Source organism: Actinia tenebrosa, unplaced genomic scaffold (genome assembly GCF_029948245.1).
Source record: "Actinia tenebrosa isolate PJP-AT-01 unplaced genomic scaffold, QUT_ActTen_1.0 PGA_scaffold5__44_contigs__length_20552954, whole genome shotgun sequence".
Classification (NCBI taxonomy): Eukaryota; Metazoa; Cnidaria; class Anthozoa; order Actiniaria; family Actiniidae; genus Actinia; species Actinia tenebrosa.
Window position 1 is genome coordinate 18,591,486 of NW_028292582.1, and position 26,346 is coordinate 18,617,831.

General features: G+C 38.1%; 4 protein-coding genes across 5 annotated transcripts in view; 1 reads left to right on the forward strand and 3 right to left on the reverse strand.

The window, feature by feature from the left end:
- The window catches only part of LOC116306798 (unconventional myosin-VI), a 32,062-nt gene extending 26,500 nt beyond the window's left edge, over window positions 1-5,562 (reverse strand). For both annotated transcript variants that reach the window (XM_031716894.2, XM_031716893.2), the window contains exons 1-8: window positions 5,348-5,562; window positions 5,179-5,248; window positions 2,813-2,886; window positions 2,196-2,325; window positions 1,670-1,729; window positions 1,413-1,458; window positions 643-704; window positions 149-246 (exon numbers count right to left, since the gene is read on the reverse strand). In XM_031716894.2, the coding sequence (XP_031572754.2) occupies window positions 149-246; window positions 643-704; window positions 1,413-1,458; window positions 1,670-1,729; window positions 2,196-2,325; window positions 2,813-2,886; window positions 5,179-5,248; window positions 5,348-5,464 (657 nt within the window). In that variant the 5' untranslated portion in view covers window positions 5,465-5,562. The remainder of the gene's footprint in view (window positions 1-148; window positions 247-642; window positions 705-1,412; window positions 1,459-1,669; window positions 1,730-2,195; window positions 2,326-2,812; window positions 2,887-5,178; window positions 5,249-5,347) is intronic.
- Window positions 5,563-6,947: 1,385 nt separating this feature from the next.
- LOC116306805 (solute carrier organic anion transporter family member 4C1) lies at window positions 6,948-15,777 on the reverse strand. Its single transcript, XM_031716899.2, has 9 exons — window positions 15,556-15,777; window positions 14,637-14,828; window positions 12,510-12,880; window positions 11,349-11,751; window positions 10,697-10,874; window positions 9,532-9,676; window positions 9,263-9,441; window positions 8,388-8,602; window positions 6,948-7,902 (listed from the first exon to the last, which is right to left on the reverse strand). The coding sequence occupies exons 1-9, from the start codon at window positions 15,668-15,670 to the stop codon at window positions 7,766-7,768; spliced, it is 1,935 nt and encodes a 644-aa protein (XP_031572759.1). The 5' UTR covers window positions 15,671-15,777; the 3' UTR covers window positions 6,948-7,765.
- Window positions 15,778-16,799: 1,022 nt separating this feature from the next.
- On the reverse strand, window positions 16,800-18,163 carry LOC116306804 (tropomyosin-2-like). Its single transcript, XM_031716898.2, has one exon. The coding sequence runs from the start codon at window positions 18,033-18,035 to the stop codon at window positions 17,277-17,279; it is 759 nt and encodes a 252-aa protein (XP_031572758.2). The 5' UTR covers window positions 18,036-18,163; the 3' UTR covers window positions 16,800-17,276.
- Window positions 18,164-24,833: 6,670 nt separating this feature from the next.
- Window positions 24,834-25,865, forward strand: LOC116306800 (rhodopsin, GQ-coupled-like). Its single transcript, XM_031716896.2, has one exon. It carries the CDS (start codon window positions 24,834-24,836, stop codon window positions 25,863-25,865), a length of 1,032 nt encoding a protein of 343 aa, XP_031572756.2.
- The last annotated feature ends 481 nt before the right edge of the window (window positions 25,866-26,346 follow it).

Here is a 26,346-nt window from a genome sequence, read left to right on the forward strand (position 1 = left end):
TTATGGGTACTTTATTGAATGGAGAGTAAATTCTTCACTGTGATTGGCCGGCATAATTTATGCCTTGCTGTGTCACAACCGTGTTATGAAAACTGCTCTAAAGACTTTTAGCAGTGAGAATGTCAAGCATAAATATTTCACTGCCCACCTTTTCATTGAAATGGACTTCAACATATTTGCCAAAGCGACTACTGTTGATGTTCCTTAGTGTCTTTGCATTACCAAATGATTCAAGAAGGGGATTGGCTGTGGAACAAAATGATTGACAGGTGCACAATGCATGACTATATAAATCAATTTCATTACTTGAAATTAAGTCATGATCAAATAATGACCAGTTACTATCCCTATTTTTTGTCTTGTGATACAAGTAAAAAAAAACACAACATATCACTTCTTTAAAAGTGTTAGGCCTAGGGCAAACGTCGAACTTTCCATGCACCCAAATCATTAAAAACAATGGATATCAGGTGATAATGAGGCGGCATTCTTTGATAAAATTAAGTTCAGTGCATGAAAAGTTCAACGTTTGCCCTAGGCCTTAGAAACATAATTTATTTATTACAAATATGTAATATAAATCTGTAATGTATAAATACATGTAGTGACAAACACAGAAAATATGCGTTAGTGGATTGTTACCTTCTATAATTCTTTGCTCAATGCGTCCCTGGTCACCAGATCCCCAGGATTCTGTCAAGTATCTTCGCATTACAAAAAGAGCAAGAATTATATTTCACATTTCCAGCAACTCTAGTTAACATATACAGCTGTATATCTCTAGTTAATGTATTGTGAGTTGTATTACAGGGACTGCAGAGAGGGAGGGAGACAGACAGACAGAGAGTCAGACAGACAGATTTTTTTTGGAATTTTGAGCTTACTTTAAGTGTGCATTAATCAGGACTTAAAACAATGGGTGGCTAGTCGCTGGTCATGATGATCACCCAAATTAGTTTTAGCTCAGTCATACCTTGTTTCTGGCTAAACGTTACTGATCAAAATGACACACCGCAAAGGCAAAGGTTTGACTGGACAAGTTCCGATTCTGGGCAGACATTGTCTAAGGAGCACCAAAGGGAGTATAGCCCCCCTCCAATACACACATATTATATTTTTCTAATCCCCCCTCCTTCAGTCCTATTATTATATAGTCTGGTAAAGTGTGTATTTTTCAATCTGAGCCCATCTAAGTCCCCTACTCAAACACACACACACACTTTTTTCAAGTCTCACACCTCCCCCTACCCCCCCCCCCCCCCCCCATGCTAGTGTGGTATAATTTATAATTCATTTTTTTTAATATTATGAGCCCATCTAAGTCCACTTCTCAAATACACACAGACGTTTAGAGTGCTCTGCTGTCCTTGTATTGTATTGCAATTTTTATTGTAATGCAAGAAGTGGATTACCTCAAGATGTATTTTGTAGACTCAGTCTTACCAGCTCCACTCTCACCTAAAGTGAGGTAAATCAGTCAAAATTAAGCAGTATATTAGCCTACATGTGTCATTTATCCTTATCATTTATCATTCACTATCACCAACATCAACATCTTCATCACAAGCATCATCATGAACATTATCATTCATCATCACCATCATCAACATCTTCATCACAAGCATCATCATTATAATAATAATTATTATTATCATGTATTCACACTTACCACTAACAATAATGGACTGGCTTTGTTTATATGCTCGCATATCTCTGTACGCTTTATCAGCTGAAGAAACAGATTATAGAAACTTTAAGGTCAAGCCATACCCCTTCATTCTATCTGTTCTATATCTGCCCTACTATCCATAGTTTAGTGGTTGATTTTTGTGCGCTTAATGAGCCCTCTTAAAGGAGTCTCTCTTGAATAGAAGCGACTTCTAGTCAAGAGCCCTGAACACTCTCAACTGAGCCACGTGAAGGTGGTTTAACTGTTTATAGAATGTCTAATATTCTAATAATACTCTAATAATATGTCTAATAATACTATTCTTGGTGTTTGATTTTTGTACAGTTAATAAGCCCTCTTTAAGAACTCTCTCTTGACTAGAAGAGACTTCCCTGAACATGCTCAACTGAGCCAGTCGTAGTCTATATAATGTCTAATGTCATTACAGAGGCAGCGCTTTTAATTAGTTAATTATTGTAAGACTAATAAAATATATATTTATACATTAAAATAAGCATGAGCTTACCAATTGCAAAGACATGTGGTGGAAGAGTACCAAGTGATTTGCCATGGTATTTGTGGATAGTCTCTTTTGTGTATAGTTCTTTCACATCATGATACGGGTTGACGGCTAACAGAATATTGGCAACATAGGTCTGTGAAATCAGTATGAAACCAAGGAATATTAAGTAAAATTTTGTGTACTGTTTCTGGACTGAGATTATACATTATTTGAAAACCTACACCAAAGAGGGTATATTAATTCCTCTTTCACCAACCCCATGAAAATTATAATCCCCCTCTGTGGGGGAGGTATGGATATTTTTTTGGAACTACACAATATACCCTCCTCAGACCTTCCCCACCCCTTGGAAATTCCAATCCCCCTCTGTGGGGGAGGTATGGATGTTTTCTGGAACTACACAATATACCTTCTTCAGACCCTTCAAACCCTTCCAATGCCAATCTCCCTCTGTAGGGGACATATGTATATTTACTTTAACTACATGATATACCCTCCTCACCCCCCCCCCCCCCCCCTACTAAAAAAACTTGTCATTCTTGTAGATTTCCCCAATCCTTGGAAATTCCATTCCCACTCTGGGGAGGAGAGGTATGACTGTATATTTTCCAGCTACATACATAGATCTTGTCTTTGTTGTACCGGACTCTAAGGTTATTCAGAAGGGTAGCTTCATTCAAATACATCAGAGCACCTGGAAGAAAAAAATATAGTAAAAGAACAGCGACGAGACTAGTAATCTTATCAATCTCAGTAACCTTGTTCAAAATTAAGTGCCTCATTTATTTGTTTATTCATTCATTCATTTATTTGTTGATTCAGTGGAGTCACTTTATTTATAATTCATTTTTTCATATCTTATTAATTTACTCATTTATATATTTTTTGTTCATATGCGTAATTTTTTTATTAATTCAAATTTTCTGTTTTCTTATTCTTCATCCTTCCTTCTTTATCTTTCCATCGATCCAGTGATCCATCCAGCCAAAGAACTATTTAAAATTAGATTCCCTAACATACAAGTTAATATTAGTATTTTTACATTAGTGAAAATAATGAATCTCTGGCACGCTCGTTGGTCACAATTTACGTGTTATTCTGTTATATTCACCTACAAATGAATACAATATTCAGTGAAGGCGTTTTTGAAACATGGCAAAGAGCAGTTTTATCAACAACAATTTTTTTTCCTATTATTTATTAAATTCACTAGTGTTAAAAATACTAAAACAATTCTTCACCCCAGGCTTAGCAAATATCAGGGAATATTTACCTTGCCACTCAAAGACTCATGCCTAGGTCAATATTCCCCAATTTTCACTTCACCTTTGGTGATAATTGTTAAATATTCAAAATCACTCATGAAATGTGAACAGATATTGTACAGAGGTTTTCCATTTGACCTCACTATAGAGAAATTTGTTTAACCTAAAAAAGGAGTAGACATTCAAAGTTTTCTTACAGATATTAGTAACTCTGTATTTAACAAGTGTTCTCCCAACATCCCAAGTGTTTTGATCAGAGTATCAAACACAGAAAACTGTTTTTGATTTGTTTTATTAAAATAACAAATGCGCGAAAAGATCCAAAAAAAAGCAAAGCCTAAGTTAATTTCTACCTATGTGCTGTCATATTCAAACTGACCAATGAGCGCGCGCGATAGATTAAAATCTGACAGTTGCAATACTCGCATGCGCTAAAATGACGACAGCGTGTTTTGATACTCTCATCAAACATGGTTTTTGACCAATCATAGTGTGCGTAGTATCCCAATTATTTTATAAAATATCGTAAAGTTCTCACATAAACAATTAAAAACACAATTAAAAACTGTTTGTTGGCAGGCAAAACGTCTCACCAGCATACATTTCTCTTAAGTTATAAGGTTCAAAAATTTATATATTCTAAGAATTACAGACAATCTTCATGAATCTTTACAAATTTACTAATATCTAAATGAAAAAATTGTTCTTGAAACTCTTATTTCTGATTAAAAAAATAATACTATTTTTAAATAGCATGATGTCACAGTGAAAAATCTCCATACAAAAATAGACAATGCAGAGAGGTGTAAGAAAGGGATTGGCTATTACTCCAGTCCTTAAGTTAAAGAATAACAAAGTGCATGTAGCAGTTCATAAAGGTATGACACCTCTTACGTTGATGGACACACGCTATTTAACAGGAACAAAGCCATGCTGGCATTAAAAATATGATTATTAATGAATAGTTTTAAGCTTCACGTAGTAACGAATAACATATTTCTGACAGGAAAAATTGTCTGTAGTATATAGAATATGAAATGGGTATTATAGGAATAGTTAAGCAAAAGATACTTAATATAAATTATCAATCAATTTACGGAATAAATTCAATGTATTAATAGAGTGCTTACTGATCCAAGGAAAAAGCAAAAAATATGAATTTAAAAATCAATTGTAATAAGATAATGTGAATAAATTTATATGGTTAAATTCTTCGAGTAAAAAAAATAAATATAAAACATAGCAAATAATTTATTTTAATTATGTGTTCCTCAAGCAACCTGTCAACTTAAAAAAAGTATAGTTTTGGAAGGCAAGAAGAATATACATAAATTTAAAACAATATTCACGTAAAATCTAAACTCTTATGGTTCAATTTTCCTTCTTGATAAATAGAGGCGATAAAAATTTTCTACATTGGCAATTTTTTGAGTAGTTTGAAACGGCATTTTAGGAACCAAATGTTTGACTAACTTTGTTTACATCAATGTTGGAAACACCTAGAATTACGTAGTCAAGTTTTAAACGAGGAGCAGTTCGAGTTTTGAGTCAAACTTCAACTCAAATAAATATACTACAGTGTAAATATTTAAGATATTTAAGATAAAGAATGAATCTCTTGAGTTTATAGTGAGTTCGAAGATCCCGGAAGAGTATTTATTAGGATCGTCCGGATCATGCAAGTCATTCAAAACCCGCTATAAAAACTTGCTCAAACTTACAATTATCCTCGACATCTTTAGAGTTATCCTTTTCTGCCGGGAAGACACGGTTGTATGGAGCTGTGACAGTCTAGGATTGAAAGCAAAAGGTCCCAACATTTAGGTTTTAGGGATTTTTGTCGCGATTCAAGAAGTTTTGTGGTAATTTATTCAAAAGATAAAGACCCACCTTTCCTTTGAGGCCATCAAGTTCCACCGTTATTTCATCAGCTCCGAGATCGAGAATTGTCCCTAAACGAAACCCATGCTCGACATCAGGCACCCAGATCTTCTGTCCGCCATCCATGGCTGGATTAGAAGTTTAAAATAATGAAAAACTTAAAGAAAGCTTCACTTTAGCTTGAGGATTATTTTTCCTAGCGGGAACCACAGAGAGCAGGGTGGCTAGCTACGTCACGTGATCACATGATGACGTCATGCAGTAACACAACCGGGACAACAAGGAATAAGAGAGACAAGAGTTTGTTTTAGTGTTATGAGAATAATGACAGTCTTAGATATCAATGGTATTATAGTGGAAAGCTAGAATTATCGAATATTTAAGATGCCGGAAAGATTAAAACTAACCACGTTTGGTTCTGGCTCCTCTGGCTGTGCTCCTTTGCTCCTTTCGGTCAAAACCGATCACGGAAAATTTTTTATCGCTTCACACGACAATAGGTTTTTATTAATTTCGATGTAAAGTGTAAAGTTGAGAGGATATTTATTCAGACAATTGAAGGGGGCCTACTATCGAAAGGGATCGATTCCAGAACATTTCGAGGTTGAAGGAAAACAAGCTGAGGCCCGTTTTCGATTACGTCGTTGTTTACATTTTACTTTACTGATTAACATAAGTAAAACTTCAAGCAACAGACTGCAAAAATAATTAAAAAATCTTGGGTTTAAAAATTTATTTCGTTAGTAAAAGTCATGACCTGGGAATGAATGGTCGTTGATCGAACTGTCACGATTGGGGTTTGGTCGGATGGCAAGGACTTTGATACCGGAAAACACGGTCTGGCAAGGTCCATTGCTTTTAAGCAAACAATTAACAAAAGGCAAACAGAACGGAAACATGACAATTATTCGCATTTTGTGAGGATTTTTGGGAATTTAGAGGTAAATGGACGATTTTCAAGATACAAGGGACATTACTCGACCTCTTACCCACAGGAAGCCCACATACTTTATCTTCTAAGTAAACATAGTAAAACTAGCATATTTACGTTCTCGCGGTAAAATGAAAGCGGAAAAAGTTGTAACAATGACATGTTATTTAGATTTTGATGCAATAGACCCTTTCACGGTTTCCGACGCCATATTGTTTGGGGGGGGATTACTAAGGAGCGTAGGGGAAAGAGATACGTTTTTCGTTATATTTCCTTTCTGAGGTAAATTTTCGAGACCAAACTTTTTGCTGTAGATGGAGAATCTTCTGTTCAATGTTTTGTGACGTTTTTGAGCCGGTCGAGTCATTCTTGTCCTCAGTAATTTTGCCCCCAAGCAATATGGCGTCGGAAACCGTGAAAGGTCTATTATATGAAAGGATGAATGATGGTGATAACATCTATTGTCAGGGGGAGGGGGAGGGGAGAAGGGGAGGGGAAATTTGCGACATTTGGTTACCACCGAGCGCAAAGCTGGATCTCGATAATTAATGCGCGCGTTATTTTTAGCCAGCAATCTGATGGACCGGTGAAATAGATCGAGAGCTCAAACCCCCTACTAATTTTCCCTTTCTGTGAGCATGTACATAGGCCCACGATAACACTCCATCGTTACAAAACTACGTTTTATAAATTTATTTTCAAGACTGGGCATCGTTTCCAACTATAATTTACAAAATATTTAAAAAAATTCATACAAATATGACTTCGACACTGATTTACATAGTTGTCACCTCGTGTTACAAAGGATTGTGGATCATGGGCGCGTGGAGCTTTAGCTAAACTCGTCCCTACTCCAGGGGCGGATCCAGGGGGTGTACTGCAGTGCATCGGACACCCCCCTAACACCGTAATTACTCTTACGCTTTTTTGAAGCAAAAGAAACATTTACGATGCATAATACTTCATTTAGGACACCCCCTCCCCCACACACACACACAAATTCCTTGACCCGCTCCACTTCCACAATCCTACGCACCACGATGTTGCTACGCCACTAGCCTTCTTTTAAATTTAGAGGCGGATAGTCTTAGCAGAGGGTCTGTCAAACCATCATTGCTAGAAGGCCAGACGTGATTCGTGGAAGTTACAGGAGCTATAAAAAGGTAAAAAGTAATATCTCGAGTATGAATATCAAAAAAGACCATGTTCTGAGTTTGACAGCTCAAAAACTCTGGCATGATCAGTGCCAAAATTTTCCAGAATGAGTTATCAATTATCAAATTTTTTTTCTACCGAAAATGTTCACAATATTACCGTTCAACGGGCAGGAACGTCATATATATTATCGTCATATGATTACCTGGATACATTCATTTGCTTCTATTATGCATGTCTGTATGATACACGGACTACAAGCGTGAAGAGTTATGAAGTACTACCCCGGCCTTGCAGTTAAGCCTGCATAGTTTCACCATATCTTACAAATATAATCTATCTTATTCAGTATTATCTATAAATATTTCTTCTCTTGTTGATAAGAATATTTCCTCTGTATTTTCTCCATCATGGTTCTTTTCTGTCGGCGGAGGTTTGTAGAATCTCCAAGAAAAATAGAAGAAAACCGCGCCTAAAACTGGAAAAAATAGGAAATGGAATGGTCAGAAGCACCAAGGACGTGAATTAGAACCTGAAACAACCTCAGGCGAAGGCTATTTCACAGATCGAATTGGATTGAATTGAATTGTTGGTTTTTTGGAGGGAGAAAAACTGGAGAACCAGGGGAAAAACCTTAGAATTAAAGGAGATATCTAATACGCTCTACTCAAACGTACCGATTGCAGAAACCAAAACCCAGAGGCTAGTGTACTGCCGCTACACCACCCTCGATTCCAACTGAAATTCAGAAGCCAAGCGCTGCCGGTGTTGTCGGCAAAGAAGATATATCAGCAAAAGATATGTTCTGGATTTTTTTTTTTTTTTTTTTTTTTTTTTTTTTTTGAAGCGCGCGCCTTTGACTCATTGCACTAGTGTGTTACATGACAATAATTTTCCCCTGCAATATCAATAATACCAATTATAGTTTAAAAGTATAAGAGCTACAGTGAGCTTCTTACTGACCTAACGAAACTGTAGAAAAAACTTGTAACCATAAATCTAGAGCAGCCTTATCGTAGTACAAACAACTGCCCTTACTACCACAACTGTCTTCCCAAAGAATACATTTACTATCAAAGTAAGAACCAAAGACCACTGGAGCTGGCAAAAACGCGAACACTTTGAGTATAGTGACTTGGAAACCCATGGCGTAGGCACGTTGATTCTCGGGGACACATCTGGAGGTGATGGACAAAATTAGAATGCTTATAGAAAGTAATCGAAATGCTGTCGGCGTGTGTTCGGTCAATCGTCGATATATTATCGCAATATATTTTAATGTAGTGTCGTTGAGGACAGGGGAGAAAAATGATTTTTGGCCTTTCGCCATAAGGACAGCTTTACGTATTTAAGCTCAATATTTTTAAACACGTTCTTTTGGAGCCAAATAGCAAAATATTAAATGCGACCAAAATTTATTGCATGCGTATTTGAGATATAAAGCCGTGCACTTTGGGAGAGGTGATATTTTGATCAGCAGAAAAACTGACGCGATTACTAATAAGTAGATTTACTCTAATTCGACAAAATTTCGTCACAAGTTTCGAGCAGCAGTGACACAAATGAAACGCTTAAAAAATTAGAGTATAAGCTCAGTTAAATAAATAAAAAAATCGTGAAAGTAGCGGGCTTTTCGTTTTTCTGCCCGGTCGACGTTGGGCGCTTTAATATTGCCGGAATTTCCACGCATGCGCAGTACTTCTGTTGAAGTATCGATAAAGTGCTTTCTATTTATAGAATGGCAATTTTACAACTCGTCCACAACACTTTGACCATTAGATAACTAAAATAAGGAGACATACCAAGGAAAACTGGAAGAAATTGGTTAATTATTTTACCTTATTAAGACGGTTCTGACGGGTGTTATAGCGAGCCCAAAGGAAAGTAAACCAATGCATATCGTAATCATAAAGACAACGAAGTTCTGGCACTTCCTGTCACAGAATCCTTCTGTCGCTTGTACCACACTCTTGGGGGTACTATTGGGTACTTGAATACATGAGCAATTGGTATACCCCTGGAGAATCAAGCATTTAGAGAAGAATAGATCATTTTCGAGTTACTGTGTTGCTGTGTTACTCAGACTTAGCTTCGTACAAAAACACACCTTTGATCCAGTTCTGTCTGTACATCCAGCCTGACACGGGCTGTAATAGGTGATATCATCTATTCCACACACAGGATTGTAATTCAACCGAGCACAGCTACAGTTTTGATTACAATAAGATTGAAGACTAAAACCTACTGTAGAGCTGAAAATAATAAGGAAAACATTATCAGAAACAAGACAGAGCATAAGTTTTCAGTCCCGGGGGGGGGGGTACTCCGCCAGAATTTGGGTAGGGGTGTTCCGCTGGGATTCTGAAAGGGGTACCCTGTTTATGACAAAAAAAATCGTATTTGTAGACCCTGTTTATGACAAAAGATATAATTAATTGCACTGAGTTCCTGTTTCAATTATCATGTCATCTCACGTATCATTTTTTTACGACCATGGTAACCAGTTTCACTCAATACGAAAGTAGAAATCCTGAATATGACAAGAAGCTCAGGAAGAATTTGGACCTTGAGTGAAATTGCATACCCTGTTTATGACAAGAAGCTCAAAAAACCATACCCTGTTCAGCGGATCATCCCCGTATAGTTCATATATGGGAGTACCCCCCCCCCCTCCCCCAGGTTTTCAGTTCCGTACGATCTTGTATGACTCAAATAATGACCGTGCGTGACCGTGACCATCAGGGTCCCGTGTTTGAGCATCTTCATTGGGTAATCAAATACCTCGCGCGCTAACGGTAATGGCGTAACAGTAGTAAACTAGGGTCTCCACTTTAGGGTCTAGGGTTTGTTTCACTCATCATCACATGAGAGTATAGTTCGTTAGTTCTCTAGTTTCTCTGGTTTCCCTCCCTCTGCAAAACCTATCATGCTAAATTTCAATCTGAATCTGGGGAAGCAATCACAGAATGCATCTGTGAGTTAGCTATGCCATGACTTAGGTCAGCCCGGAGGTTGTATCTGGTTTTCATCTGTCAGTTAGTCATGCCCTGACTTAGATTACCCCGGAGGTTGTTTCAGGGCTCCATCTGTGAGTTAGCCTTGCCCTGACTTCGAACAGCCCAGAGGTTGTTTCAGGGTTTCATCGCGAGTTAGTCATGCCCTGACTTAGATCAGCAAAGTCATGCTTCACGGTTTCTGTATTTTATCAGCCCAGAGATTGTTTCAGGGTTCAATAAAACTAAAGTTCAATTCTGCAACGTGACAAGATATACCTGTTATGATAGGGAACATTGACCCCGGCAAAGTCCAGGGTCCGGCAGCCGGGGATGTAAAATGCCGGTAAAGAAAGTAAAGCGATGGATGAAAGTATGAAACACATCTTGGCAGAGCGTTGACACATCTCGGTGAGGTGGAGGTGACGTACAAGAAAACTGCCTACTATGATTCCCCCTGATCGAGAAAAAACAGGTTTAACAGGTTTGTGTGGCGCCAAAAGGATTATTTTCATAACATAACATTTTTTCCAGTAATAATAATATGTGCCTTATGATCAGTGCATGGAGTTAGGTTGGTGATGGTGATGGTGATGGTGATGGTGATGGTGATGGTGATGGCGATGGTGATGGTGATGGTGATGGTGATGGCGATGGTGCTGGTTATAATAAGGATGATGGTGAGGATAGTGATTAGATTTGACTACGTGTGCTGACGACTTCGAATACGTCTATGCGATTTTGTCGCAAAAAAATATTCCATTCAAATTAGTCGTCGTTATCAGTCGCAGTCGAAGTCGCAGTCACAGTCGCATCTAAAGCTTCGTAATGTGTATGGAATGGTGTTGATGATCAGCGATGATGATTGCGGTGTGATGATGATGATAGGAATGTTATAATGGTGATAATATTGGTCGTGACGACAACCTACCTAATGTCAGGACAACACTAGGCACTCCAATACCACTAGTTACCGTCATAGGCGAAATCCCAAACTTCAACTGCACATATTTAAACAAGAAAGGCGCAGCTCCACTAAGAAAGAACATCCCGATAAGAACAGCAAGACTATTGAACATAAAAGTGGGATTCCTAAGAAGCCTCTTCGTGGAAGGAAGGAATTCACTTGCAGTGCCTTGGATTTCATCTCTCTTTGGTATTTCACCTTTTAGGATCATGTCCTCTCGAAGTTCTCTGGTGCCTGGTATTGAGGAAGTGAATCCACTGATCGCCAGTGAAATAAGAAGGGTTATCCAGCCACCCACGAAGTACCCCAGCCACCAGGCTCCCACCCATCGTGGGTCATCAGGCTTCATGTCTTCTAGTCCTACTGGCTGAAGAATCAATGAAAAACGATATTGACATTAGACAAATTGACAAAGTCGTAACTCGATACTAGCAAAAAAAGGCTGAAAAATACCAGCAAATGTAGTGTGGTGCCGTGCGATACGGTATGGTGCGGTGTGGTGTGCTGTGGTGTGCTGTGCTATGTTGTGGTGTGGTGTGGTGTGTGGTGTGGTGTGTTGTGTGTGGTGTGGTGTGGTGTGGTGTGGTGTGGTGTGGTGTGGTGTGGTGTGGTGTGGTGTGGTGTGGTGTGGTGTGGTGTGGTGAGCAGGTAGTGTGGTGCAATGCGGTGCGATGTGGTGTGGTGTGCAAGTAGTGTGGTATGGTGCGGTGTGGTGTGCAAGTAGCGTGGTGCGATGTGATGTGGTGTGCAGGTAGTGTGGTGCGGTGTGGTGCGGTGCGGTGTGAAGGTAGTGTGGTGCGGTGTGAAGGTAGTGTGGTGCGATGTGGTGCGGTGTGCAGCTATTGTGGTGAGATGTATTGCGATGTGATGTGAAATGCAGGTATTGTGGTGAGATGTATTGCGATGTGATGTGGTGTGCAGATAGTGTGATGGGATGTGTTGCGATGTGATGTGGTGTGTAGGTAGTGTTGTGCGATGTCGTGCGGTGTGAAGTGCAGGTAGTGAGGTAGGGTGCGGTTTTGTAGAGTTGCGTAGCAAACCATTTGCGTGCATTTTCGTGTTCCCGCTAACAATAGAATTCTGAAAGTTGTCGAGATAGCAGAAATATAAAGAGCATCCACTTACCAAATCAATATCTACGTAAGTACTAAGCAGAAATCCACCGATCATCTGCCCAATACCAACACCAAGAGCAGTCAACGTCAAGAATATCCCAAGATAGATAGGAAACTGCTTGGGATGAACATTTTCATCCATATAAGAATGCCCTAATGGGACAGTAGGAGCACCCCCTGACATAATCAACACCTCGCCAAACATGAATATCATGACGTAGTACCATCCTGCACCATCTTCTTGACTTGGACAAAAACCATCAGATGGTAGTGTCCTGTTAGTGGAACACAGCTCTTGTTCCTGGAAAACAAGCGCCAGGTTTTGAGGTCGGTACGGGCCGGTAAGGAAGTGTGGCAAGGAAGCGAGAAGACATCCAAGACCTTTAGAGCAATACCAAGGAATATGTTACTTTGAATTTCTCCCATTATCCAATAGCGCAGCGCAACCGTGACGTCATAAAAACGAAGACATAGGCAAAATTCGGACAAACAAACTTACAAGTTTACTTTCAGCAGATAATTTTCACAGCCGATCGCAGTTGATCTTAGTTTACATGGGTTATTATTGTAACTTTAAGTAAAAATAATAAAATCAGTTCGTATAATCCTCGTAGCGGATAAATAGAATGCAATGTTTGACCGAATCTTTAAGCTATTCTTAGAATCAGTGCGCTGCGCTATTATTCTTTCTCATACATATGGGGGGGGGGGGGGGTGATAAAATAGCAGCGACATTGTATGGCGACATTGTATCACGACCTTGAAATCGAAAAGGGAAGACATTTAAGGGAATACAAAAAAAAAAACAGAAGAAAGGAGGCGCTTCCATTGCTCAGATAGTGTAGAAGATGAGAGGCACTTCCTTCTTCACTGTACACTATACTCAAATCTAAGGGAAGAACTCTTCAAGGACATAAATAACATAAACAATGATTCTCTTTTGTTAAATGAGAATGAGCTGTTTCTGCTATTTATGAGTCCACCCAAAATGATAGCAGTAGCAGTAGCAAAATATGTCCACAACTGTTTCATAAAAAGATCACATACAATACAGAATTAATATAGTATGTGGTCTTCTTACCCAAACTAGGCACTAAATAGTAACTATACTAGATAGGTTAAATATAGGCGAATTCTTTTAACATAATAGAAATTACTATAAATCAACAATTATAGCCTTCATACATTTATTCGGGTAAAATGTCAATGTATATTCTAATACTCGATACCGAATAAAAAAGTCTGTCTGTCTGTCTGTCTGTCTGTATGGCGAAACTGAGCGAACGTGTATCGGGGTATTAGACCATTTTCGAATTGATTCACTCAAGGTTAACCCGGTTTCAGCGGCGTCAGAAATTCACGAATACCTATGACGATCTGACACGCAAGTAAAAAATCCTTCAAAAAAGATTTCCATTATGATTCACTCAAGGTTAACCCCGTTTCAGCGGCGTCAGAAATTCACGAATACCTATGACGATCTGACATCTGACTCAAGACCTTTTGAGCGAAATATATCAGTAAAAATATAAAGCTTGAACTTTTATTCAAGACTATTCACAAGCTTTTATTGAATAAATAGGATTTATAACGTGCTGAGAAGTTTGTTTTCAACAGGAAAAAAGGGACCTTAGGCTATGTTCACACTATACCGGATAGCTTTTTAAAAACGGCACATGGTTATACCCGGTGCCAATGCAGGTGGTCCCAATGTGAACAGGCGTGAAATGGAGAATGAGCCAGCATTTTGTCGACAGCTGATACTTCCAACTCCCTCTCTTTACTCAAACCACTTAAACTTCCGGCTACATACCGGATCGGATAATGTTCATACTGCACTATCGTCACAAAAACCTATCCAATACAAAAATCACTTCAAAAACAAGCGCTCCATGCGTGAACAGAAGGCCTATCCGGTATTCTTTTTGAGCCGAAACGATTGCTATCCTGTATAGTGTGAACAAAGCCTTTTAGAAAATCGAATAAGTATCAAGTGTCAAAACTAGAAAACAATCTTGTGCGAAAATAAAATTCTTTTGCCAAATAGGTACCATAAAAAATAATTTGGTAACTTTGCTTTCTCACATTTAAAGTATTCACCATGCTTTTTTAGTAAAACTTTATTGAGCTTACTTACCTTTCACAAAAAGTCCACAGCCTATCCATTTTGCCTTGTTACCGTACCCTCCTATATAACTTGTTAGTATAGTTGCTACAAGTCCTGCAATATTCCCCACGGCTGACAAAGCTCCTATTTCTTTACTAGAAAGATGGTAGCGCCGTTCAATGGATGGCAGAATAATAACACGAATGCCTATTTGTACTATACCTATTAGAAATCAAAACATAATAATTTACGAACAATACATGGATTTAAGTTTGGTTGTTGAAGTAAAATTTTGCTTTAAAATTTGATCCCATTACCTCAAAAGAAATTCATATTAGGACCGAAAGAGTCGTACTTTTAGAAAGTTCTCTTTTTAGGTCACATTTACTGTAAGGTATTTTTAAATCTACTCCAAGCTGCTTTTGAACAATGAATAATATTTTGACCTTCGACAGTCAAATTATAAGCGAGTCTGGACTGAAAAAATACCCTTTGCTAAACTGAAATTTTAAAAAATTATTTCTCGGGTAAGACATAATGTAAGGTATTTTTAAACTATAAACAGGAAAAGAGAAATCTACTCCAAGCTGCTTTTGAACAATGAATAATATTTTGACCTTCGACAGTCAAATTATAAGCGAGTCTGGACTGAAAAAATTCCGCTTTCGTAACCTGACATTTTAAAAATTATTTCTCGGGTAGGACATAATGAATAAAGCTAACAAATATTAGCCACTATACTACGGTTTAAGATCTTAAGATTTTTGTGATCTGAAGCGAAAGCTTTCTATCATGTCGGCTTTACTTCAGTAGCGAAACAAGCAATCCCCAGTGAATTCAGCTCATTTTTCTACTATTAATATACCCAAGACCTATGAATTAGAGGCTAAATCTGAGAGGGATAAAAATAGAGGAATACAGGAATAGATTGAATAATTTAAACGGATACCTGAGAGAAGTGAAGCGGAAGTCACGAAAAATAGAAACCATTTCGGACTGTTGAGTCTTTGAAGAAGCTTTGGTCGGAAGGAACCCCAGCCATACTTTACTTGCGAAGTTTCCATCCCAATTAATTGGCTGTCTCTGTGGTGTTTAGAATCATAAAGGTTCGTGGAGATGCAGTAATCCGTGTCAATAATAATGGTTCTGTTGTCTAGTTTTTTTTTAGGTTGACCGGACATCCCAATAAACCACGTGTCCAAAACACAGGAAACCCATAACAGAATATTAATTATTAACCAGTCTCATTTGAATAAGCGGTCGGAAAGATTGAACAAAAACAAAACAAAACAAAAAATAGGTGCAGACCGTTGTTACAAAAATATATATCTTGTGCAACTTTTAAAATTCCTGACCACACCCCCCCCCCCCCCCCCCATTCCTCCATCTATTACTCCCCCCCCCCCCCCCCATATATTGTTTAATGGTCCATCCATACCATCCATAATAAGTATCGAGACCCACCGTTCCTTGGACGAATAACTTGAGTCGGAGATTATCGTAGTCTCCTTCGCATCCGTTTTTAGTGTCGGTCGTCACGCAACGCTCCCTCGTTGCGTGACGACCGACACTAAAAACGGATGCGAGGGAGACTAAGATTATCGCTGCTGAAAGCAATTATCAACCAACATTCCGTAAAAACGTTTAATCTTTTTGCCGATCTATCTAAATCTATCCCAAAACATCTTCTAATTTTTTTTTTTGGTTTTTCAAAAAGTAGCACGACTAAAATCTGTTGAAGATATATCAAACGGCATCGCTAAAACTAAACTTCAATTTTAACTCTCACTGTAAGAAGATGATCATGAGTGAGCGAGTGAATGATGGAGAGTGGGAATTGGCTGACAAATACTTCAAAACCAGCAAACAAAAAAACAAAATAATTTTCTTGACAGTTCCCTGTACCATCTTAAAACGTAGCAATGACAGAGACACCTTGGACTCTCAGATATAAAATAAAAAGATCAGTTTATCATTTTTATGTCTATCATAAATCAAGGTTTCATTTGAATTGATTTAGTCAAATTTGTCAGATTATACATGATAATATCAAAGGTCAAGCGATACTTAACTCGCCAGGTCAAATAAAACAAACTTCTGGCAATGAATGTTCTAACTTGCGATGAAATGTTTTCAAAAATAATAAGTTTCAGTCAAATATAAATGAAAAACAACGAACCATAATACATTAGATTCTGTCAAGCTCAACTTTATTTTTATGGATCATGATTTAGTTAACTCGGAATCATTAAAATCTTGACAGACATCTACAGCTAGCTAGCCAGCCAGCGATGAGAAGTAACTGGGAAATATTTGTCTACCCTATGTTTAATACTAAAACATAATCAACGTCGTTATACACTCAATCTTAATAAAAAAAATGTTTTCCCCCAAATGGACAAAGTTTCTATAATTTCTAATTGCAATACATTGCTGTTATTTAAGAAAAATCAAATAAATTTAAACTATGTCTTGAAAAAGGATTCCTAAAATGTTGCAATAATGGCCGTAGGTTCCCTGAGATATCATAATCGAGTATACCTAGCAATTTTGACTTTTAAAGTGATAAATTATAGAATAATAATGATTTAAAGGTAAACCTTATGAAATTAATGTCCATTTACGACGTCCATTTGTTTATTCTTCATCTTCGTCAACATCGTGATGTTTTCACTCGGTCCCAGTCACCTCTTCCACTAAATCTCCCATCGCCTTCATCTCAGTTTCAATCTCGGACCTCTTCTGCTTGAAGTTATCCACGTCCTCCATAATCTGGAAGATAAGGTTCTCCAGTGGTGGGGCTTTGCGCTCAGCTTCTTCATAGCGGTAGACCATTGCTTTAAGTTGCTCTTGAATGAACTCGATTTTTTCTTCCCCTTCAATCTCACGCTCACTAGCAGCTGCATCCTTCTCCTCCAGCGACGCCATGTTTTCCACACACCCAGTTAGATGGTTCTCAAGCATAGTGGCACGCTCTTCCAACTGGCCAGCTCTCTGATTTGCTTTCTCCAGCTCATTTGAAGTGACTTTGAACTTGAGTTCATTTTCGGCAAGCTTTATAGCTGCATCTTTGTCCCGGGCTATGGCTTCAACCAACATGTCTTCCATCTCACTCATCTTAGTATCGCTTTCTCTGTCCGTCACTTCCAGTTCTTTGCATGCATCCTCCTCGCTCTTCGTACGTCGCTTTATCTCCTCCAACTCATTAGTCCTGATGTCTAAAGTTTCTTTCGTTCTTTTTGCCTCGATTTCCACAAGTTGAATCCTTCGCTTGAAAGAATCCACATCAGCCAAGGCCTTTTCGAGCCGTGCCTCTGCTTCTCGTAGCTTTTCCTTTGCTTCAAGTTCCCTGTCTTCAGTTTGGTCAATTCTCTCTTTCATAGAGCTGAGTTTTGACTTCACTTTGCTCAGATGCTCAGCGGATGCCATGATGAATTAGAAAACTCTACGTGTTTGCGACGCTAGAATAAGAACAGCGCTAACGCCAAGAACAGGAGATGAAGCACGCTTCTTGCTAGCCTGTTTGAAACCGAGTGAACGGAGTGCTATGGATTGTAGCTATTGTGATTGAAATAGAGGCGTTTCAATAGCCACATAGCCAGCATACGCTGGAAATCTCAGTTTACTGTTCCAATCAACCTGTAATGGCTCCCACAAAACTGACAATAAAAACACATCAAAAACTCTTATAATTCACTTAAAATTGTACTTCTTGGTTGAACTGGAGACATTTTGAAATAAAATCAGTGCTCTTTTGAATTTTTCACAACCACAGATGTCCAACACTAAAACATTGCGTTTGAATCAATACAGTCACGCCTCACTCCTGTCACGAGCATATCGTGTCACGCAATTTTAAATCTTTTTCTATCAATGTCTGATTATTTTAAGGAAAAGATCCTAGTCATGTCACTTTGGCAAGATAAACTGTGTTCATAAGTTACAAGAAACGGTTTTTGTCTGAGAATTTAAGAGTCAATGCGTGACAACGAGTCAAGAAGTCTTGCGGCAACGGTTACGGCATTTTTCTAGTTTATAGATAAGATCTATGACTACAAGAAGTTGTCCATTGTAAAATTCAAATACATGCAGCCATAACACGGCCATAGGATTTCTGTCTTGGCTACGATCCAATTATGCAAGCTGAATAGATGGCAAGATCACAAATAAACAACCAGTCGATAATACTTAGTTATATGATTGAGGTATTTACGGATTTTATACTTTATGAAAAACCTGTCAGGTATCTAATGATGAAAAGATTGCCCGTATAATAAGGCCTATTAAAATCACATACGACATGCGAATGTCGACAAAGACACTATAACAGATAAGGACTTTTATGAATCTACCTATGGGATGTACCAGGCACTTTAAAGTGTTTGAATGTATTGTTGACAAGCGGAAGTAGAACACGATGGGACATCTGGGGTCATTCTCGTCCTTAATCGCATTGTACTCCCTGAGCCCATACTCTTTATATTGCTCCTCGTTGTTTATTGGAGGAAGAGGCAAGTTGTTTTATTTGGCCCAAAGTTCAGCCTTGATAAGCTACTAATAAATCATATGGGTGGCATTGATGGTGTATAGTGGTTTTCTTCTACCCAAAGCCTTCTCAGCTTTCTAACGAAAAATCAAAAAAAATCTTCGATATTTTGGTGAGAAGGGTCTGGGTACGAGAATGTGGTTTACTAGTACCTCTGACGCTTTCTTCTTTCTCATTCAAGAAATGCTACTGTTTTTTTTGTCCCCAGTTTCATTCACATGCAGGTTAATTAAGCTTTGTTCATAAGTCAGCTATTCGTAGATACATGTCTGAATGTCTCGAACAGGCATTGTTCAAGTTGCACATTCTTTACATTACATTTGCGGACAGAGGAAAAGCGGACCCAGAAAATAATCAAAGCGAGAGAACAAACACAGAAAAATAATCAACAAAATGTAGAGTTGGTAGAGTGGAGTAGACAAGATTATACTACTCTTCCCAGTAGACCGAGGCAGTTGTAAATTTTTTATGGCCTTGGTACCGTCTGTTATATTAACCGCAAGTACATTTCAAATCGTCCACGTGATGCCAATGTTGTACCACGTGGACAAGGTTTCTACACCACGTGATCAAAACTTGACTGAATTTTGAACACGTGGTGTAAAAAACTTGTCCACGTGGTACAACATTGGCATCACGTGGTTGATTTGAAATGTACTTCTGGACAACATAACGGACGCTACGAATGCGATAAAAAAATCACAACTTCCTCAGTCTATTGGGAAGAGTGGTATCCCGTTCTTAAAAAAGAGTTTTTCTATTACTCTTCCCTACTGAAAGGAAAAAGCCCTATATCAAGTATCTGTTAGAAGCTGTCCACGACCGTGGATAAATAAATTGAACTCAAAAACTTGTCATAAACCGGTTATTACTGGAATTACGTTATCGAACTCTATATCCTACCAAGAGAATATGAACTAGATCATTTTCTCTTGATCCAACTCAATAGACATTTATATAATAAATTTTCAAAAACGCGCGCTCTGATTGGCTGAAAAGCTATGTTTTATCAGAGTATAGAAACTTGCATAGATATGCCGCCAAAACCATGTTTTCTATACAAAATTAAACATAGAAATGATGTCACAGGATTTAAAGCATTTTGACATTTTGAATTTAAAATATTTATTTATTTTTATTAAAAAGTGCGTCTTTCTTCTAAAAAAGGAAAATATGTCGTTTTGAAGCACATTTGATTGGTACTACATTTCGACGAGTAAAGCTTTCTTTCGTTTGTGTTGTGACTATTACAATGACCTTATTTCACTAAACTAGAAGCTTTTTGCTAGACACGTGAAGGTGTTAGAGAAGTCAAAAAATAATTTTAAACATCTTTAATAGTCTAACAAGAATAAACAAATATATTGTATGGAACTTAAGCTACGGCACGTGATTTCTATAACGTTTTTCGTGTCCTACAGCTCCGCTCGTGTTTTATGAGAGAACCATGCATAACTAAGCCTGATCTATTTGTTAAGCAAAAACTGGGTATCATAACAAATCTAAAAACGTCAAGACCTATTTCTTCCAGGAAGAGCGATCTAAACTTGAGGAAGTTTTGTCTTAGGCCCGTTTACACGAAGCCGGATATTTTTTATCCGGGTAAAAAAATATGCGTTTACATGCGGCTTCGTGTAAAAGTTCATCGTTTTCGCATTGTTTTCGACCGTTTACATGAAAACGCTCCATCAACTCGAAAACGCTCATAGGAGCTAAATGAGCATGCGCATAGTTCCTGAGCCTGCGATCTCCTTTGTTTAGTGACGTCAGCGTTTACCAAAAGTGTTTACACGAGCGTTTACAGGGAAACGCATAGCCAGCGTTTTTCAAAAATATTCGCTTTGATAAGCGTTTTCGAAAATAGCCGGCTAAAGACTGTCTCCGTGTAAACGGTAGGCCTAAAAGGATAAAAAAATATGCGTTTACAAAAATATCCGGCTTCGTTTAAACGGGGCCTTAGAATTCTTCGTTTCCAACCACGTGTATTTTGCTGGTGCTAAAGTACTTTTTGGTTCCAATCAAAAAACAATCCTTATGACCATGTAGAGCTACTTATAATACAACGCTGAGCAAAAAATTGGAGCATTAGAGAATTTGTAAAACGAGCTATGAGCGAATGAAGTTACCGATATTTTAGCGTAAATGTATGGCGAAAACTCGCTGGATGATATCTAGTGTCATCCAACATGGCGTCCACAATTTCAAAATAATATTTAATGACAAAAATCCATCAAATTCACTTCAAACAAGTACCAAATCTAATTTAGAAACTTGTACAACACTAAAAGATTTTGATTTGGGAAAAATATATTTCTTTTACTTTTTAGACACGTATTGAGCGTAAGGTGAGGATTACCGATTAGAAAATTAGATTCGCACAACTCGGAAATAAACGGATGAAACGATTTGAAATTTTCTACACTTAGGGACATCATAGTTCTCTAAAACATATCAAAGAATCGAGTTTCTAGCATTCATAATTAATTTCATGTTGTTATTTTCTTGGTCTATGACGTCACGTGCAAACGAAGAATATTTTCGTCTTGCAAACAATAGTCCTTGATTCCTGTCGGAATTTAAATTGGTAATTTGCAGCACGCCGTTCTCTGTGCCATGCTAGGAACACGGATCTTTCTTGGTGAACTCATTTCATCAGGCAAAAAAATTTATGTCAGGAATGCCCCCCACGCCCCAAATTTTCGCGACAATTAAACTTGTGGGGAAAGGTTCCCTTTTTAACTCGTGGATACCAGAAGCGTAGAAACGAGTTATTATGAGGTGTCTGAATATGCAAATGTGTCGCTCACCAAGATGTTAGCAGATCGATAATCAAATGTTTATCGATCGTCTTACGTCATCTGCTTACGCACGTTAAACGACACTAAAATGTACAAAGCTCTTATTCAGTATAGACTACTTTCGCTATTTATATGACGAAATGAACTGCTGATGTCCCATGTGGGATATTTCTAGCACTGTGAACCCAATGTGCATGCGCACACTCACATATAATTTTCTCTTCGGATTATTTATACCAATATGATCGAGGAAAGATGCAAGTTGAAGTAAAATAATATACAATTAATGCAATTAACGGAAACGCTTATGTCAACATATTTATATTTTTTCAGAAGGCTCGTAGGTAGAGCCGGATGCATCCAAAAGGAACTTTTCATTAGTTTTCAAAACGAGAGTCATGGAGTCTTGAAGAAAGTTTGGCTAGTTTTGTCATCCAAATAAGCCGTTCTGAATAGAAAAGAGATTGATCCGTCGGACATCACAAACAGCCGAAGCAATGTTCTTGTATGTAAACGGCTGCGAAGGTACAACTAACCAGTAATTTACAAATTTTTTTGTCATCGCCAAATCAGATGTTAATCAAAGACAACGACTGATCTTCATGGTTCCTGAACTAGATACAAGGGGGAAAAAGTCAAATCTCAAACCCTTTGACGGGGGAAAATCGACTACACTCTACTATTTTCCTCTTTTACCGACATAGTGGTAAGAAGCTGGGGAAAAAAACCCAACATGATAACGACATCAATAAGCGTGCACTCATTGTTTGAACATCGTGGTAAAATTCTCAAAGCTAATTTTGTTCGAAAAAAGTATAAAACCCTCCTACGTTCAGTAGTTAAACCAATGTAAATCTTTCTTTTTTTTTTTTTGTCATCGCCAAATCAGATATTAATCAAAGACAACGACTGATCTTCATGGTTCCTGAACTAGATTCAAGGGGGAAAAAGTCAAATCTCAAACCCTTTGAGGGGGAAAAATCGACTACACTCTACTGACAAAATTGGATGAGGCCGTAGGCCGAGTCCAATTTGGCAATCAGAGGAATTTTTCGAGTCTAATTATTTCTTGGTTGGGGAACATGAAATCTCATTACCTATTAATTATATAGCTGCCTAATTAATCCCATATCGACAAGACCTGTCCAATTAAGAAAATAATTGGACAGTTACCTATATATGGGATTAATGAGAAGCTGTATAATTATTTTCTTAATAGAATGCAAAGGATGCAAAACTATAATCACAAATAATCAACCTGGAGTGTATTTGAAGCTCTGTGGCTGTGTTATATGTTGGGACTGTGCGAAATTTGTGCTGGAGTTTTCTCTCTGTCCCGTGTGGACATGCGCGTAAGTACATATAATCATAAATTCTCGATCAGTGTTCAGACCAAGAAATAAAAGATAAAAAGTCCCTATCCCTGCGCTCCGAGTCTTAAGTCTTCATTTAATCTGACGATTCACAACATAATTTTATTCAGAAGCCAGAAGAATTAAATTAGGTAAGCAGCAGTAATGTTAATAAAGAGGGTTTTACATGCACAACCTTACGATCCAACGTCTCACATCTCTCTTTTCTTTGCTTACAGATCTTCGCCAAGTCATTACTTGATCGTCGTGTTCAGTTCCGATTGAAATTAAACTATTATTTTATTCAACACTAGAGTTTGTTTGTTTTAGTTCTCCAATGCTTTGCAACTAAATAAGTTAATAACTTGGACATAAGCTTTGAAATTCAACAAATTTCATTTTACAACATAGACTTCCATAACATTTTTTGTTGAAAATCCTACGTTTACTACCGCGTAATCAAAAATGAGTTTCAATCGATTACAAAAAAATGTTCAGATATATCTCTTTGAAAAAGCCGAAGCAACACGAATCTTAACACATCATGCTGGCTTATCAACTCTCTCGCAAACGCGACGGTATCTCGAGTTTCGCAAAAGTTATCCCTTGCGGTGAGACTTAATTTTTACAACTTCCAGTCCATGAACGCAACGTTCAAACGCCAAAAATCTACTAAGTCCAAAGCCTTCACAATGTATCTAAGGCCCCGCTTACACGTAGCCGGATAATTTTGTAAACGCATATTTTTTTATCCGTTTAGGCCTACCGTTAACACGGAGACGGTCTTTAGCCGGCTATTTTTTGAAATCGCTTTTCAAAGCGGATATTTTTGAAAACACTGGCTATGCGTTTCCGTGTAAACACTTTTCGTAAACGCTGACTTCACTAAACAAAGGAGATCGCAGGCTCAGGAACTATGCGCACCCTCATTTAGCAACTATGAGCGTTTTCGAGTCCATGGAGAGTTTTCGTGTAAACGGTCGAAAACGATGCGAAAATGATGAGCGTTTACACGAAGCCGCATGTGAAAGCACATTTTTTTACCCGGATAAAAAAATATCCGGCTTCGTGTAAACGGGGCCTAAATGTACAGTTCAAAAGTGCTTCTTGTCGTTCTCCAGATTCTATATAATTACGAAGCTTGGTGTAGGTATAATAGTATCACCCTTATTGAAAAAAATAATCGGTAGTTTGCGTTTGAAAAGTTTTTGCCTCACAATAAGCAATTAATTTTCTATGATTCTTCCTATCTTTTATAAAGCTAATTCTATACATCCGTCGGGAAAGATGTTGCTAAAAGGCCGTTATCAATCACATCGATCACTGACTGAAGATATTTGTGTTGTAATTAAAGTAATTGTTAAACGTTTTACGAGACTTGACTATGAAAAGGTATATAAAGTCTGAGTTTCTGCAACCTTGAAGGGAGAGCGTCATACTATAGCAGCAAGAACTACGTTGGAACTCGCAACAACCTCAAGAATTCCACCTCAATTACGTTCCTAAATATTACGAAATCCTGTTTAACAACATGAATAACCTTTCCGCCATCGTCCTCCTGAACGAGTCCAGCTGTAATTCATCATTCGGTTCGTGTAGTCCTGTGCAGACTTGTCCAGGAAAAGCCGTTCATCTGGCTTACATATCGGTCATCTGTGTGGTAGGAGTGATTGGTAATATTCTATTACTCTATGTTGACTACAAGGAATGGAAGAAGAGTAAGACACCTGATAAACTGTTGATTCTCAATTTAGCTATGACTAACGTCGCTGCTTTATTGGTTAGTTTACCATTACATGCTGTTCTCGTAGCAAACTATCAGGACTACCTGAAGTGCGCTGGCTCTCTGTTTCGATATCATGCAGCTCGGTTCTTTTTGATCTGTCTGTTTAATTTCGTGACTCTAGGCACGCTATTTGTGATAGGAATCGACAGATACGAAGCTTTAACAAAGTTTGCTCACCAACGAACTCTAGATTTGAAGAGGTCTATTTTTGCCATTTGTTTGGTGTGGTTGTGCTCCATTACAGTCGTAGTTGTATTCATAGTTACTTGGCCAAACCAATGCACAGACTTTTATTCATCTCGTTTAGAAGACAGAAACACTGACAACTATTATCCGATGAGAATAACCATCATATCGATATGGATAACTGTCTGTTGTACAGTAACCAGTAGATCTTTATTAATGGCTGCGAGTCACATTCGCAAACACCGACAAGAGATCAATGCCATGTTTGGTGCAGTACAAGCAGCAGCACAAATCAGTTTTACCAAGGGTGTCATCGCTTTATCGCTATGCTACGTTGTACTCTGGATACCTTATGGGATATCATCAGCCATTTTGTCTTCTGATCAGCAGAATATAGAGTTAACTTGCTTGAAACTCTGGACAAGATCTACTTGTTATTTGAGTTTCAGTCTCCTTCCAGCAATCTATTTCATTGTAGACAGCAGACTACGACGATCCGTTGTACCGGAGATGGTTGTTGCACCCGATGCTACAAAAACGCAGAGAAACCTTGCACAACCCAAGGAAAATAGAATCTTGTCAGAGGCGTAGCGAGGGCATTCTGGCAAGTACGCAAGGACAGGTCAGCAAGCTCCTAAAATATTTCCGCACCAATTTTTTTTTCAATTTGTTTGTACTATGTATTTGGTAAATACAGTAACCGCACTTCGAAGCCTACAAGCAGTGAAACAGTCTCTATACAGTGTGCGCAAGCCAAATTAAAAGAAATTTCCGCTCAAGCAATCAGAGAAAACCGTTCGGGCACGCTTGTAATGAAAAAGATATTCAAGTCATAAAGAAACATTTAGGTTGCCCCTAACAACATTGTGAGTTTTCACAACAAAACATCCGTCTCAAAACGTTTTCGTTTCTCACTCAACTGAGAGTCGTATTAATAATATTGTTTGTTTTTATTTTGTATCGTCGAAGCAAAATAAACCTATTGGGCCATTCTAAAGATATTCAATGCACTTTATTTATTACAGAAAGAGTAAATTTAGGACATTAGTGAAATTCTCAACTACGCAGGTGC